The sequence below is a fragment of the Pelodiscus sinensis genome, chromosome 4, assembly GCF_049634645.1.
Source record: "Pelodiscus sinensis isolate JC-2024 chromosome 4, ASM4963464v1, whole genome shotgun sequence".
NCBI lineage: Eukaryota > Metazoa > Chordata > Testudines > Trionychidae > Pelodiscus > Pelodiscus sinensis.
In genome coordinates, this window is record NC_134714.1 from 55,833,176 (window position 1) to 55,847,513 (window position 14,338).

The 14,338-nt window shown below is 40.0% G+C and overlaps 1 protein-coding gene across 5 annotated transcripts in view; it reads right to left on the reverse strand.

Moving 5' to 3' along the window:
* DPH6 (diphthamine biosynthesis 6) overlaps positions 1-14,338 on the reverse strand; it is a 358,530-nt gene that overhangs the window by 87,842 nt on the left and 256,350 nt on the right. For 4 of the 5 annotated variants that reach the window (XM_075927016.1, XM_075927013.1, XM_075927012.1 and 1 more), the window contains one exon: positions 8,763-9,005. The exons of the other annotated variant lie outside the window; for it this stretch is intronic. In XM_075927016.1, coding sequence (XP_075783131.1) covers positions 8,763-9,005 — 243 coding nt within the window. The remainder of the gene's footprint in view (positions 1-8,762; positions 9,006-14,338) is intronic. 5 annotated transcript variants of the gene reach the window in all.

Below are 14,338 nucleotides of genomic sequence, written 5' to 3' on the forward strand. Positions count from 1 at the left end.
CAAAGGAGAAAACAGCTTGAAGTGATACTTCTGGACAGAAGGTAGAGGGATGTAGAGTGGGATAAGAGGGCTATGACAAAAAGAACAATCAGTATGTAGTCTTCTTTTGTTGTGCACCCCTCTTTTCCCATTTTTTCTAGCAACAACTGTAGATGGCTGAAGTCGTAAGAAGTGAGATAAAGGATTTGGGCTCATTTTACAGTGAAAAAGTTAGCAGATAACTGGTAATGGAAAATGGAGGTATGCAACGATCAGGTAGTCAACTCACCAATTGCAACTGCAGATGCCAAACCTCTTACAGAACATAACTCTTACAGAATGGGCTAGACTTTCTGGGTGATAAATCTTTAACATTATGTGATATGCATTTACTCTACTGACACACTGTGACTTTCTGCTCTTCTTTTAACTTTAACAACAAATTATTATTATTTGTAAAATTATGAGTGCAAGCTTTGTAAAACTTTAGAATTCACTTTATATTGAGGGAAGATATAAAGAAAGAGAAACCAGGAAAACAAGAGTTTAATTAACTTAAAACTCCAAGTGCGAAAAAAAAAGTATGGAATATCTTTCTACATAGACTCTGTCTCATTGTTCTCAGACGCAAATATTTTTCAACTATAAAGAAGAGGGAAGAAAAGGGGCAAATACCCAAGATGCTCCTCTCTTTTTCTCTGCCCATCTTGATCTCTACACCTAAAGAGAAAAAGAAAATAGCTGTTGGACTGGAATGGGGTGGGGAAAAGGGAGTCCTGAGATGAAGAGTCTGACCAGTAATTTTGTTGGAAATCTTTGGTGAGAAATTATGATTAAGTTTAATATAGTTTGTTAAGGTAGGCACTAGTAAGCATTTTGTTTGTATTTTTCTTGTAACCATTTCTGACATGTCTCATCAAGTATATTAATTTAAAAACTCTCCCTATTTAATTAATAAAACTTATTTTATTGTTTAATCTAATCCATTGTGTTTAATTTAAAGTGTCTGGGTAACTTTAACATAATCAGGTGTATGTTATTTCTTTAAAGGAATTAACAAACTTAATATATTTAGACTGAGAAAAGGCTATACAATAGGCCTTACATTTCTGGGAAAAAGTCTGTCTGGGAGTATGCAGGGACCAACCCTCAGTAAGCAAGGGTAGTGAAAACTAGGGTATAAATGGAAGACTGCAGCTGCACAAACATATCTGCACCTTATGTTGATGGCTGCTTGTGAGCAGTGTAAGTTGGAAGCTACAACAAAGCAATACAAGGCTCCCCAAGTTCCAGGGCAGGAGACTGTGTCACCCCTCACCTGGAGTGTACTCTGGTATGTCACAGGACTCCTAGTGTTCAGACGGGCTAGAGTCATCAGGCTGTCACTCCTAACAAAATGTTGGCAGAGAGGTTCTCAGGACTTCAGGACCTCCAAGATGCTAATGCTAAGACACCAGTTTTGGAAGTAAGGAGAGATGAGAGACCCTGTACTTTAAAGGGAAGGCTCTCTGATTAGAAAGATTAACATAATCTAATATGAACATATATCACTGGCTAGGTGTGTGTGAATCCTACAGGGAATTACCAGGAAAAGTATTTCTCTCTCAGAGATTGTATACTGATGTGTTTAAAAATTAGACCTCAGCTCAGTTCTGTCTCACTGAATTGCTATCTGACTTATCTGTCTGAAGAAGCTATGTGGAAATGGGGGGGACTACGGCCTATAATGGAAAGGAGAAAGGAGGGTCAGGACACAACAGGGAGGCAAGATCAAATCAGTATCTTAGATGCCTATATACAAATGCAAGAAGTATGGGTAATAAGCAGGAAGAACTGGAATTGCTAACCAATAAATACAACTATGATATCATTGGAATTACAGAAACCTGGTGGGATGGGACACATGATTGGAATGTTGGTATGGAAGGGTACGGCTTGCTCAGGAAGGACAGACAGGGAAAAAAGGGAGGAGGGGTTGCCTTGTATATTAAAAATGTACACACTTGGACTGAAGTGGAGATGAACGTAGGAGATAGCTGTGTAGAGAGTCTCTGGGTTAAGCTAAAAGGGGTAAAAAACGAGGGTGATATCATGCTAGGAGTCTACTACAGGCCACCTAGCCAGGTGGAAGAGGTGGATGAAGTCTTTTTTAAACAATTAACAAAACTATCCAAAGCCCAAGATTTGGTGGTGATGGGGGACTTCAACTATCCAGACATATGTTGGGAAACTAACACAGCGGGGCACAGGCTATCCAATAAGTTTCTGGACTGCATTGGAGACAACTTTCTGTTTCAGAAGGTTGAAAAAGCTACTAGAGGAGAAGCTGTTCTGGATTTGGTTTTAACAAATAGGGAGGAACTAGTTGAGAACTTGAAAGTGGAAGACAGTATAGGGGACAGTGATCACGAAATAATAGAGTTCATGATCTTAAGGAAAGGTAGAAGGGAGACCAGCACAATTGAGGTAATGGATTTCAGGAAGGCAGATTTTGATAAGCTCAGAGAACTTGTAGGTAAGGTCCCATGGGAAGCAAGACTGAAGGGAAAAACAACTGAGGAGAGTTGGAAGTATTTCAAAGGGACGTTGTTAAGGGCCCAAAAGCAAAAAATTCCGCTGTGTAGGAAAGCTAGAAAATATGGCAAAAGACCAGCTTGGCTTAACAAGGAGATCTTGCATGATCTCAAAATAAAAAAGGAGTCATATAAAAAAATGGAAACTAGGACAAATAACAAAGGATGAATATAGGCAAGCAACACGGGAATGCAGGGGCAAGATTAGAAAGGCAAAGGCACAAAATGAGATCAAACTAGCTACAGGCATAAAGGGAAACAAGAAGACCTTTTATAAATACATTAAAAGCAAGAGGAAGACCAAGGACAGGGTAGGCCCACTGTTTAGTGAGGAGGGAGAAGCAGTAACAGGAAACTTGGAAATGGCGGAGATGCTCAATGACTTCTTTGTTTCGGTCTTCACCGAGAAGTCTGGAGGTGTGCCTAACGTAGTGAATACAAGCAGAGAGAGGGTAAGTTTAGAAGATAGGATACACAAAGAACAAGTTAAAAATCACTTAGGAAAGTTAGATGTCAGCAAGTCACCAGGTCCTGATGAAATGCATCCCAGGATACTCAAGGAGCTGATAGAGGAGGTATCTGAGCCTTTTGAAAAATCATGGCAGACAGGGGAGATTCCAGAAGACTGGAAAAGGGCAAATATTGTGCCCATCTATAAAAAGGGGAATAAGAACAACCCAGGAAACTACAGACCGGTCAGTTTAACGTCTGTCCCAGGGAAGATAATGGAGCAGGTAATTAAGGAAATCATATGCAAACACTTGGAAGGTAATAAAGTGATAGGGAATAGCCAGCATGGGTTTGTGAAGAACAAGTCGTGCCAAACTAATCTGATAGCTTTCTTTGATAGGATAACGAGCCTTGTGGATAAGGGAGAAGCCTTGTGGATGTCATATACCTAGACTTTAGTAAGGCATTTGATACGGTCTCGCATGATATTCTTATTGATAAACTAAGCAAATATAACTTAGATAGGGCCACGATAAGGTAGATGCATAATTGGCTGGATAACCGTAGTCAGAGAGTTGTTGTTAACGGTGCTAAATCCTGCTGGAAAGGGATAACAAGTGGAGTTCCGTAAGGGTCTGTTTTGGGACCCGTACTGTTCAATATCTTCATCAATGATGTAGATATTGGGATAGAGAGTACGCTTATTAAGTTTGCAGATGATACCAAACTGGGTGGGGTTGCAACTTCTTTGGAGGATAGGAACATAATTCAAAATGACCTTAGCAAGTTAGAGAAATGGTCAGAGGTAAACAGGATGAGGTTTAATAAAGAGAAATGCAAAGTGCTCCACTTAGAAAGGAACAATCAGTTCCATACATACAAGATGGGAAGCGACTGTCTAGGAAGGAGCATGGCGGAAAGGGATCTAGGGGTCATAGTGGACCACAAGTTGAATATGAGTCAACAGTGTGATGCTGTTGCAAAAAAAGCAAATATGATTCTAGGTTGTATCAACAGGTGTGTTGTAAGCAAAACTCGTGAAGTCATTCTGCCGCTCTACTCTGCACTAGTTAGGCCTCAGCTGGAGTACTGTGTCCAGTTCTGGGCGCCACATTTCAAGAAAGATGTGGAGAAATTGGAAAGGGTACAGAGAAGAGCGACAAGAATGATTAAAGGTTTAGAGAACATGACCTATGAAGCCAGGCTTCATGAACTGGGCTTGTTTAGTTTGGAAAAAAGAAGATTAAGGGGGGACATGATAGCAGTTTTCAAATATCTAAAAGGGTGTCACAAGGAGGAAGGCGAAAATTTGTTCCTCTTGGTTTCTGAGGACAGGACAAGGAGTAATGGGCTTAAAGTGCAGCAGGGGAGGTTTAGATTGGACATTAGGAAAAAATTCCTAACTGTCAGGGCGGTCAAATATTGGAATAAATTGCCAAGGGAGGTGGTGGAATCTCCCTCTCTGGAGATATTTAAGAACAGGTTAGATAGACATCTGTCAGGGATGGTGTAGACGGAGCTTGGTCCTGTCTTGAGGGCGGGGGGCTGGACTCGATGACCTCTTGAGGTCCCTTCCAGTCCTATTATTCTATGATTCCATGATTCTATGAGAGCTCCTCACCTAAAAACTCCCCAGGCATACACTGCTAAAATCTTTGATTTGAGTCTTAGGTCTGGTTTACACTTAAAGTTTATTTTTACATGGCTTCAGCACTCAGGGATGTGAAAAATCCCTCAACATCACAGGTATGCCGACCTAACTCCTGGCAGCATACTGCTTTTGATGGAGCTACCGGTGCTTGAGAAGGTGGTGTTCCTACAACAATAGTAAAGCCCCCTTTTTCACTTGTAGGCTGCATCTACACTAGTGGATTATGCTGGCATAGCTCTGCTGCCACAGTTATGCCACTTTATTTCACATAGACATGGTCTTAGCCAATGCCAGTGTCCAATAAGTCCTGTTGTACACATTTTTTTCTTTGTTTTCAGAGGCTTCAGGATTCTTATGCCATCTCATATAATTTCCACTTGGGCATGACTTTGTGGCAGATTTTAGAGAGTTCTTACCTTTATCTCTGCTTTCTGTCTAATATACAAGAGCTGGAAGGGACAGACGGAGAAAAGAAAAAATGAAAGTTGAGAACTAAAGCATAATGTGTCATTTGAACTTTCCAGGTCAAAGAAAAATGGGAAGGAAATCGGTGGACGGATGCTTGTATACCAGCCTTGTCCTACACATCTATTACTTACTGCTTCTGGTAGGTGAAACCTTGCAATGTTTCTAATTATTGCTGCTCAGTATGGTGGTAGAAAAAGTATGTATGTGAAAAAGCAACAAACATTAACTTAAAAAGGCATCTGAAATTACAAAAACCCCCTAATATTTGGTATCATTTATATTGCAGCGGTGCCTAGAAGATCCTACCTGACCCATTATTCTAGCCATATCACAAAGTAATAGACAGCTCTTACCCTGAAGAATTTACAATTTAAACAGATTATGTATATAGACAAAGGGCAAAACAAGGGCACAGAGAAGTAATGTGACTTGCTAAAAAGTAACTTAGCTGGAAAATAGAAGAAAGATATCTTAGCACTCAGGCTAGTACCATATTTGTTATACCATGCTGCCTCTGTATTATAATAGTTCTTTAAAATTTTCATGCATGTTTGATGTATCAGTGAAATAATTTGGACAGCTGGAAATTCCTTTCATTTTTACTAGGTAGGTAACAATGCCTAATGAATAGCATTCATTTCTATCACTGAATTATGGGTCTGATTCTGTGGTCCTTATTCAGACTAAAATCCCATCGACTTCATGTTCATGTGCTATATTATCATCTTCCAAGAAATAAATTGTTTTTGTGTATATAAACACGTAGACATGCTAACCCATACACTTCTCCATGATTCCTTCCATTAGACACACTTCATTTTTGTCCTACACAAATTATGTATTGTATTTTGTAATATACAGAATTATTCAATGAAGTTTTAGAAAAAAATATTTATACAGGAGAAATTTTTCATAATGATGATACTGTACTAACTATTTTTTGGTATTCTATAAATAAGCCTTTGGCAATTGAGAAGTTATATATATACTCACACACACACAAATATATGAACAATGTTAAATACAACTACCTCAATAATCACAATACACAATCATTTCTCTGTTAAATTCAGAACATTCAACAATAGAACACAAATCTGAAAGCTTTCAAAATCTAATTAAATCTGTGGTTTATAATGTCTGGTCTGGAAGAAATGAGCTCTGAACTGAATAATTTTATTTGCACAGTTACACACTGTCTGTTTTTCATGGAATGACTGAAACTGAATAATTCCAATCTATGCACTGTTTGTTCTTATTAAGTAAGCAGTAGGTTGCTATTCATTCATGCCTATCTTTGGCCACCGCTTGAAACGAAGGAAACCCTTTTGAAAAACATGGTTTTTTTTGGCTGGCTGTTTTACTTGGCTAGAATGGAACATTTATTTCATTTTAGGGTGCATGAAAGTGGCCCTGGGCTGTAGTATTGGGACACAGGAAAAGAAAAGGAAAATACAGTAAAAGGAGAGAAAAAATCCTGTCTCTCTAATGCATACACCTTCCAGTGAGAAGCCACAGTGTCCTCACCTGCTCACAGAAAACTACTGCATGTTGTGCTTCCCTCATCCAGCACCCTTGGGATCTGACTTGTCCTGAACAAGGTGATTTGCCAAACAAAGGGAGGTCCCTCCCAACATGGCCCATGCTGCTGCCCTTGGCTAGGACTCCAGCCGAGCCCCGCTGCTGTGTGCCCTTCCATGGACCCCAGGCTGGAGCTCCCTAGCTGTTGGGGCTCTATGGTTGCCATGGCTTCTGTGGTTGCCAGGGCTGCACGGTTCCTTGGGGCTGCCAGGGCTCCATGGCCACTGGGAATGTGGCTCTGTGGCTGCTGGGACTCTGCAGCCACTGCTGGGACTCTGCAGCTGCTGCCAGCCCCCTGCTAGCACCCGGCAGAAAGGGCCAGAACTCCCTGCTGTGCCCTCCTCGTGGTTGAGTCATGCCCCTCCTCCCCTCTGCTTCTGCCCTGTGGCCCGATCTCCTTATACCTGGACTCTGTGGTTCAGGAACATCCATGGTTCTGCTGGACCATGGATGTTGCCAGACCACAGAGTTCCAATTAAGGGAGGTACAACTTGTTTTAAGGCTCTCTCAAGTTTGCTTCAAAGAGATCTGTTAAGTGTCAGACCCAGGAAGGCTGGAGGTCTCCTGGCCTCCTTGCCTACACAGATTTGAAGAAGGGAAAGAAGCTTAGTTTTCTAATTTTCCCAGGCCTACAAGCCCCATGGCCCTATTCTTGCCTGGTCAGAGGAGAGAACACTCAATTTTCCCTTAGAATGCCTAAGTTATTATTTCTCCTTCCATAAAAGCCTTGATACATTGGGGTGAGACTTCTATTTCCAGCTGTCAGGCCAAGCAGTTTCTCAGGTAAAAACATGCCTCCTTTGGTTCCCATTGATCCCATTGGAGTCTAGAAGGTGGGAGGACACTTGGTTCCTTTTGATAGAAGAAAGTTACCTCTTTCCCTCTCTTAGGCTACGTCTACAATGCAAGGTTTTTGTGCAAAAATGTCTGTTTTTGCGCTAAAACCTGTGAAGTGTCCACAGCTCAAATGCGCTTTTGTGCAAGTAAATCAGCAGTAAAATGGCAGAACAGAGGGCTTTTGTCAGTGTAGGTAAACTTCCTTCTACGAGGTATAACTCCTTTTTGTGTTACAGCTATTACACAAAAAGGCAAGTGTGGATGCTCCAGAGGGATTTCTTGCACAAGAAACCCCTACGGGAAAAAGCACAGGTGCTCTGATGGCCATCAGAGCTTTCTTGCGCAAGAGCATCCATGCAGTGTGGACGCTCTCTTGCGCAAAAGCACATCACTTTTGTGATGCGCTTTGAGGTATGGACATGTTTTTGTGCAAGAACTGTTCTGCAAAAGACTTCTTGCACAAAACTTTGCAGTATAGACATAGCCTTTATATGGGTATACATAAAGCATACCAGTAAAGGCCCTAACACAATAAGAAACAAACAAACAAAAAAAACAGTACTCAAGCCTCTCTTTCCCAAGCATGACTGAGGTCATTCAAGAAACAAACAGGAATATAAAGTATTATTAGTGCATCACAAGACATCACAGTCACGGTGGAAATTATTATATTGTCAGAGAGGATCTAGGGTCATTAATAGCCATCTAAACTTGCTCAGGTCAGAATTTGGCCTTGTACATTGTGGGGAAAATTAAGCAGCAAAAGCTAATGAACTCCACATGCATGCAGATATCACTTAGATAAACAGAGAAACAAGAAAAACAGCAGAATAATTCCTAAAATGTTAACATAAACCATATAGCACTTTTATAGAAAAACATAGGCAGAACAATTTCAAATTGAATATTGTTCAAATTTGAGCAGGAGAGATTGGCTGTTCTTAAAGAATTCTTCAACTTATTGCTTTTGGGAATTAAGACAAAGTTAGTGATGACTATAACTTTCTATTAAGCAATTTTCCTTCTCAACTGTGCACAGCCACTTATAAGCCAGAACATAACAGCTCAGAACATAACAGCTCAATCAAACCTTATTATATCTGTTTTACTTGAACCCCTTTGAAAAACACTAAGAAAATTCTATTACTGAAAAACTTAGAAAAAACCTTTCTATAAATTGATTTTTTAAAAACTAGAAAGAAGAAAATTGATCTTATAGATACCTTTTTAAGTTCATCTAATTTCTTTTGCCATACAGCGTGAGCGACAGGAATGTACTTGCTGTTAGTTACGTAACAATTAGCCATAAGGATGTGGTGGAGTTCAGTGTTGCGGCTCATAGCTTTAAGGACTTTCTCAACATGGCTTAGGGAGACTGTAGCCTCGGTTTGTATGCCACCACCTACAAGCTGCATAGTACAAGGTACTAATGCAATCTGTCCAGCACAGTATAGAACTTCTCCAACCTAGAAAAGAATAATAATAAAAAAAAACAAGTTTGAAAGAAATATTTCTTTTTTCTAAGCATTCTCTTTGAGCACGGACTTCTCTGCTATCACAGAGTTACCTCTGACTCTGCCACAAATGAAATAAGTGTGCCAACCTAAAGGTCATATTTGACAGGGATTTAGTTACACAATAATTGTATTGAACTATGATAAACTTTAACCTAAAACTTAATACATGGATGGTCAAATGTACATACTCTTCAAAAGAATCAGCTGTGAACTGATGAGGTACATCTAGAAATATGTATATTTAACCTTTCATAATGTCAAAATATTTCTCTGAAATCACTGAAAGGATTTGTGTCAAGTTCCAAATAAGTTTGTTTACAGCCTGACAACTCAGGTATACAGAAAAAAATGGATATTTTTTTACTTCTACAATTCATGGATAAGATTTTTCATTATTTCAAGGAATTTATAAAAAGGTAACCATTTCATACAGTGTGTCAGCCCAACAGCTCTGTTTGGTGTTAAATTTTGCTATTGTTTCTAAAACATGTCAATCTTCAAAACGGTTGGCTGCTTTTGCTTTAAGTTTAAACAGGTGGAGTTGTGGGCTACTGTATTTTATGGGTTTTTTAAACACAGATATCCGTGATGACTCTGGTTTGCTGCTGCTTACATTTTTTATTTAATTTCTCTCAAGAAATACAAACAATAAAAGACAATTGTCCATAATACTCTTGGTGTCTTCGGTATAATTTCAGTATCATTAAATATAATACCCAATTGAATGACAGCTGTACAATTCATGATAATCTGCCACCAAGGAACATGACACTGATGATTCCAGAGCTGAAGAAGAATGTTACTGGGACCTAGGGAGTTGGTTTCACCTTCCAGAAATCTAACTAGAATGTTTGTTTGCTTTAAGAGCTCATTGGTTGCCAGATATTCTGCTCATACAAAATATCAGATCAATCTATGTTATTTTGGGGGCTAAAGCATAGCTATATTGGACGGCTTTTCACAAAGCTTCACAGGCAACACTCCCAAGACTTACTCTTTCAACCATAGCTAACAGAAGAAACGTTGATTCCTATTGTTCAGACAAATTCAGGACTTAAGAATTTAATGTAAATATAAAGATACTTCATCTTCTTATTCCCTAAAGAGTCTACACAATTTCTGAGCAGTGAATGTTACTCCACATCAAAAGACAACTAAGTACAGAATTTGGATATACAGTGGGAGTAAGCAGCTTTGAAGCCAGCATAGAAAACATATTGCAGTAAGTGGAGAGAGTTGGGGAACACTCTGTTTTGTTATATAAAATGAATTGTGCAAGAATTCTTTGAGAGAAATTTTGCAGAACTTTTTGTATAAACTGTATAAACTCCTCTGAATTATGGCTAAGTAATAAAGAAATCTGTGTCCTGGAAGACGTGGCAATCAAACCATGTGACAGACCCATATGCAACTCCAAATCTGTCCTCATAACTGTCTGTGTCTCACAAAAGACTCACACATGTAACTATTGGAAGAGTGTCTTACACAATTTGGCATACAAATTCTATGATTAGCAGCTGAAGAGGGGGAGGAGGCACAGAGGAAGCATAATAGATTAGCTGACATCCATCAAACTATCTTTTAAAATTGTATAAGATGTCTAAAATATTGTTTTGATAATGCTATATATAACCCTGTATTTTTAAAAAAGAAACAAGCAATATTTTGGTTAAAAAAGAACAAATGGTCTTTTTTTAAAAAAAGAAATCCTTCTATTTTACTGAATAAGGGAGTCCAGCCAGCTATCAAGTGGCATATTGACAAGATAGGAAGCAAATCCAGGAAGATATGACTCAGAGGGGCACAGGTTTATTTTTGAAAAAGAGGCCTTTATTCTCACATGCGCTAAATTAAATCTTTGGATAAGACAAAGCCCTCAGCATAGGTAATTTGTAATCTTCTGTAGAGAAATCTGCCCAGTGCTACTTCTCCCTCTTCCCCGTTAGGCCCCTGGCTTTACATGCATCTCCCATGTTAATTACTAGATAGACAGAAGAGCTGTTCAACCAGTTCATTTCCTCTATTCTTGAACAGATTGTTTGAGACATAATATGAATACTAATTAATGATAAAATATCTGTCAGTGTTTTAAAATATGCATTAAAACAGCACTTTCTTAAAGTCTCCTGGATAGTTCTAATACAATTAGTTCCCCTGGTCATAAGCAGGGTCAAAACAAAACTCTGAATTATTTGAGCAAAACTGGCAACACTTTTGGCTCAAATTCAATGGGAAGTGTACAGAGGGTTTTTTTTAAATAACCGCTTTTTGCCCCCCCCCCCTTCTTAAAATACTTGTTTTCTTCTTAAGACATAATTTATAGAAAAAAACCCCTGTATTCTCAAGATGCCGTTGTTATATAAAGGTGAGCAAGAAGGAGGAAAAGGAATCAAAACAAGGTTACAAATTTTTAGCAATTATTTTGCAGAGGGACATAGCTTAAGTTAAAAGAGAAGAGGTGTACATCCTTCTCCTCCCCTTTCCCAATGACTTGGTTATGGCATACAACTATCAATAAACAAATAACTTACAAGGGCAACACAGCAAAGTGTTTGAGCAGGTTTCAAAAGACTATCTGCACTTTTAAATGCTTCAGAGAAAGGTGATAGAGTAAAACCCATCTAAAGCTGGGAGGACCCCAGAACATCTCATTTACAGTTTAGAAATCATACCACAAGAGATGTCACAATGTATGGTGGCAATCCTTGTGTTGTGAGTGTGCTGGGCAGAACCCTGCTAAAGCTTTACAACAGTTTCTCTGGAACCTCCATGACAACTACAGAAAACTTAACAGGCTACAATTTCACAGAATATCAAGTCCAGAGAACCAATATTATTAGTGGAAAGAGAACTGCAATTTAATTGTTATGCATCCATACACCAACATAATGACTCCATTTGCATTGTAAATTTTATTTCCGTTGTAAATTTTATTTCCATTGTAACCCATTAAAATATTTCCTGTGTTAAAATTTCATTAAAGATCAAATAAATCAGAAATGAAAGCACTCTCTGATTTAAGGCTCGTTCTTCTGAGCCAAATTCCAGTTTGTTACGCCAGCTACACTATAGTCACTGAAATTGATTTGGAGTTAGACTGACAAACGATATCATAGTGATTCTATAGATTCTTGCATTTTGTGGCATCACTGAACTGATGCAAAAGTGGGTGTGATGAACTGTCATTCTATGTTCATTTTGCATAGGTGTAAACAACTACATGAAGTGCAAGGCAGAGGAGAATCAAACCTCCAAAATCTGTAATTCTTCCTCTTATGGTTAGGAATGCCAACCTCTTCTTTAGGTGTGTTCTATTATATATTCTAGCTGTGCTGCAACATCTAAGCACAAAACAAGGCCAGACTATGGCATGTCCTGCGTGCTAGAACAAAGGAGTACATGAGGTATGAGATCCTCTCTTACTTCCAGTGCTATCCATCCCTACCATTGCTGTCACTGGAAGAGAGAAAGTAGACTCTTCAGATCTGAAATATATCCCATTTCTTCCTCCTCCTCCCCTCAAAAATAAGGAAAATTGAGTTCTAGGTTCTATCTTTCCAACATGCCACACAGGATAGCTGCATCAGTGCATTGGTGATGCTGTCACAGGAATAGTTCTGGTACACTGTACTCTCACCACCACAGGGAAGCTTAAATCAAGAGACTCAAATTCCCTGCCAGGCTACTTCTCAGGAACTACAGCAATGTTGCTTACTCACGGCAAAGCTATGGTAAAACCAGAAGGGGATTTGCAGATTGTCTTATTTTCTCACTTCTTTTATTAAGTGGTAACTTCTATTTTATATACTTGAGCTGTTTCTTATGATATAACAAGCAAAGCAGGTATAGTTATATTGTGTTTGAATTAAAATGACAATGTATTATTCCATATATTCAATTTTTGAGCAGGGAATGCAGACTTTTAGCTCAAATTAGACTATTTTTCAACTACAGGTTGAATCTTTGTGGTCTGGGACTCTCTGATCTGGCAACATGTTGCCAGACCAGAGAGCCCCAGCAGCAGAGGTTGCCAGCAGCTGGGAAGAGAGGCAACTGAGGGGGCTAATGGGGCAATGGAGCTTGTGGGGCAGCTGTGCCTACAGCTAGTGGAGCAGCAAAGCCAGTGGGTCCGTTGGAGCCCACAAAGCCAGAGGGAGGCAAGGCCAGCATGGCCATTGGAGCCTGCAGACCTGGAAGGGCAGCAAAGCCTGTGGGGCCACAGAACCTGTGGGGCTGGGAGGGGTGCAGAGGACACTGGAGCTCACGGGGTCACAGAGCCTACAGCCAGTGGGGCAGCAAAGTCCAGTGAGACCATGGAGCTGGCAGGGCTGCCAGAGCCAGCAGGGCCAGGGGCAGCAGGGAGGCTGGTACCCTCTCCCTCCCCGACCTCCCCTGGTCCGGCAAACACCCTTGTCTGGGACCGGTCAGGTGCCCAGAGTACTGGACTAGGGAGGTGCAACCAGTACTGCAAATTTTGTCATTTACACTTATTGTCAATAACAGTAACATGTCCAGAAGTTACCTGCATTTCATAGACCTCTAAACATTAAATAATTTTTTTTCCAGTTTTAGTCCAGTAAGTCATGAGCCAAAAGTAAAGCAATGGATTATTTGAAAATTTGTCTTTCTTGGGGTTGTTCTAAATGTCCATCACAAAGATCTTTCTAGGAAATCACACCTTTCTTAGAACATCGCACATGAACCTCTGGCTAATGCTCATGATGGCACTAGCATTGGAATATATTCTTTTTCTGTGCTGGTGTAACCCACACATCTACTGAGTGTGGTTCACGGTCCCATGTAATGTCATGTAGACCATAGAAAGAGAGAAAAATGAGTTTGCTCTATAGCCTCGGCTGAAAGCCAACTGGGTTTTAGGTCATGCAGTAGAGGTTCATGCACTACTCTCCCGAGGTACCAGGTTCAGCTCTGCCTGTCAGCATTACACTTGCAAAGCTGTTGGAGTAGGAGACAGTAATGAAAGCAAATTACTGAGGGGCATTTAAGAAATTCAGAAGAAACAAACATATTTGAAATAATTCTAAATGTTGGTAGCAAACATGAACATCTTTAATCTGGGAACCCTGGGAAATAAGGTATTCTAGGTTAAAGAATTTGCCAGGTCAGGGAGGGCGCTGCAAGGTCTAGGCATGAGGGGGATAAGGATGGCGTACTCCTCTGGGGTCCTGCTCCTTGGGGCCCATGTTGCTCAGTGCTCCCCATCACTTCCAGACACTGCCTCCCAATGCTCCCATAGTGGCAGAGAAAAGCCTCAGGGAAAG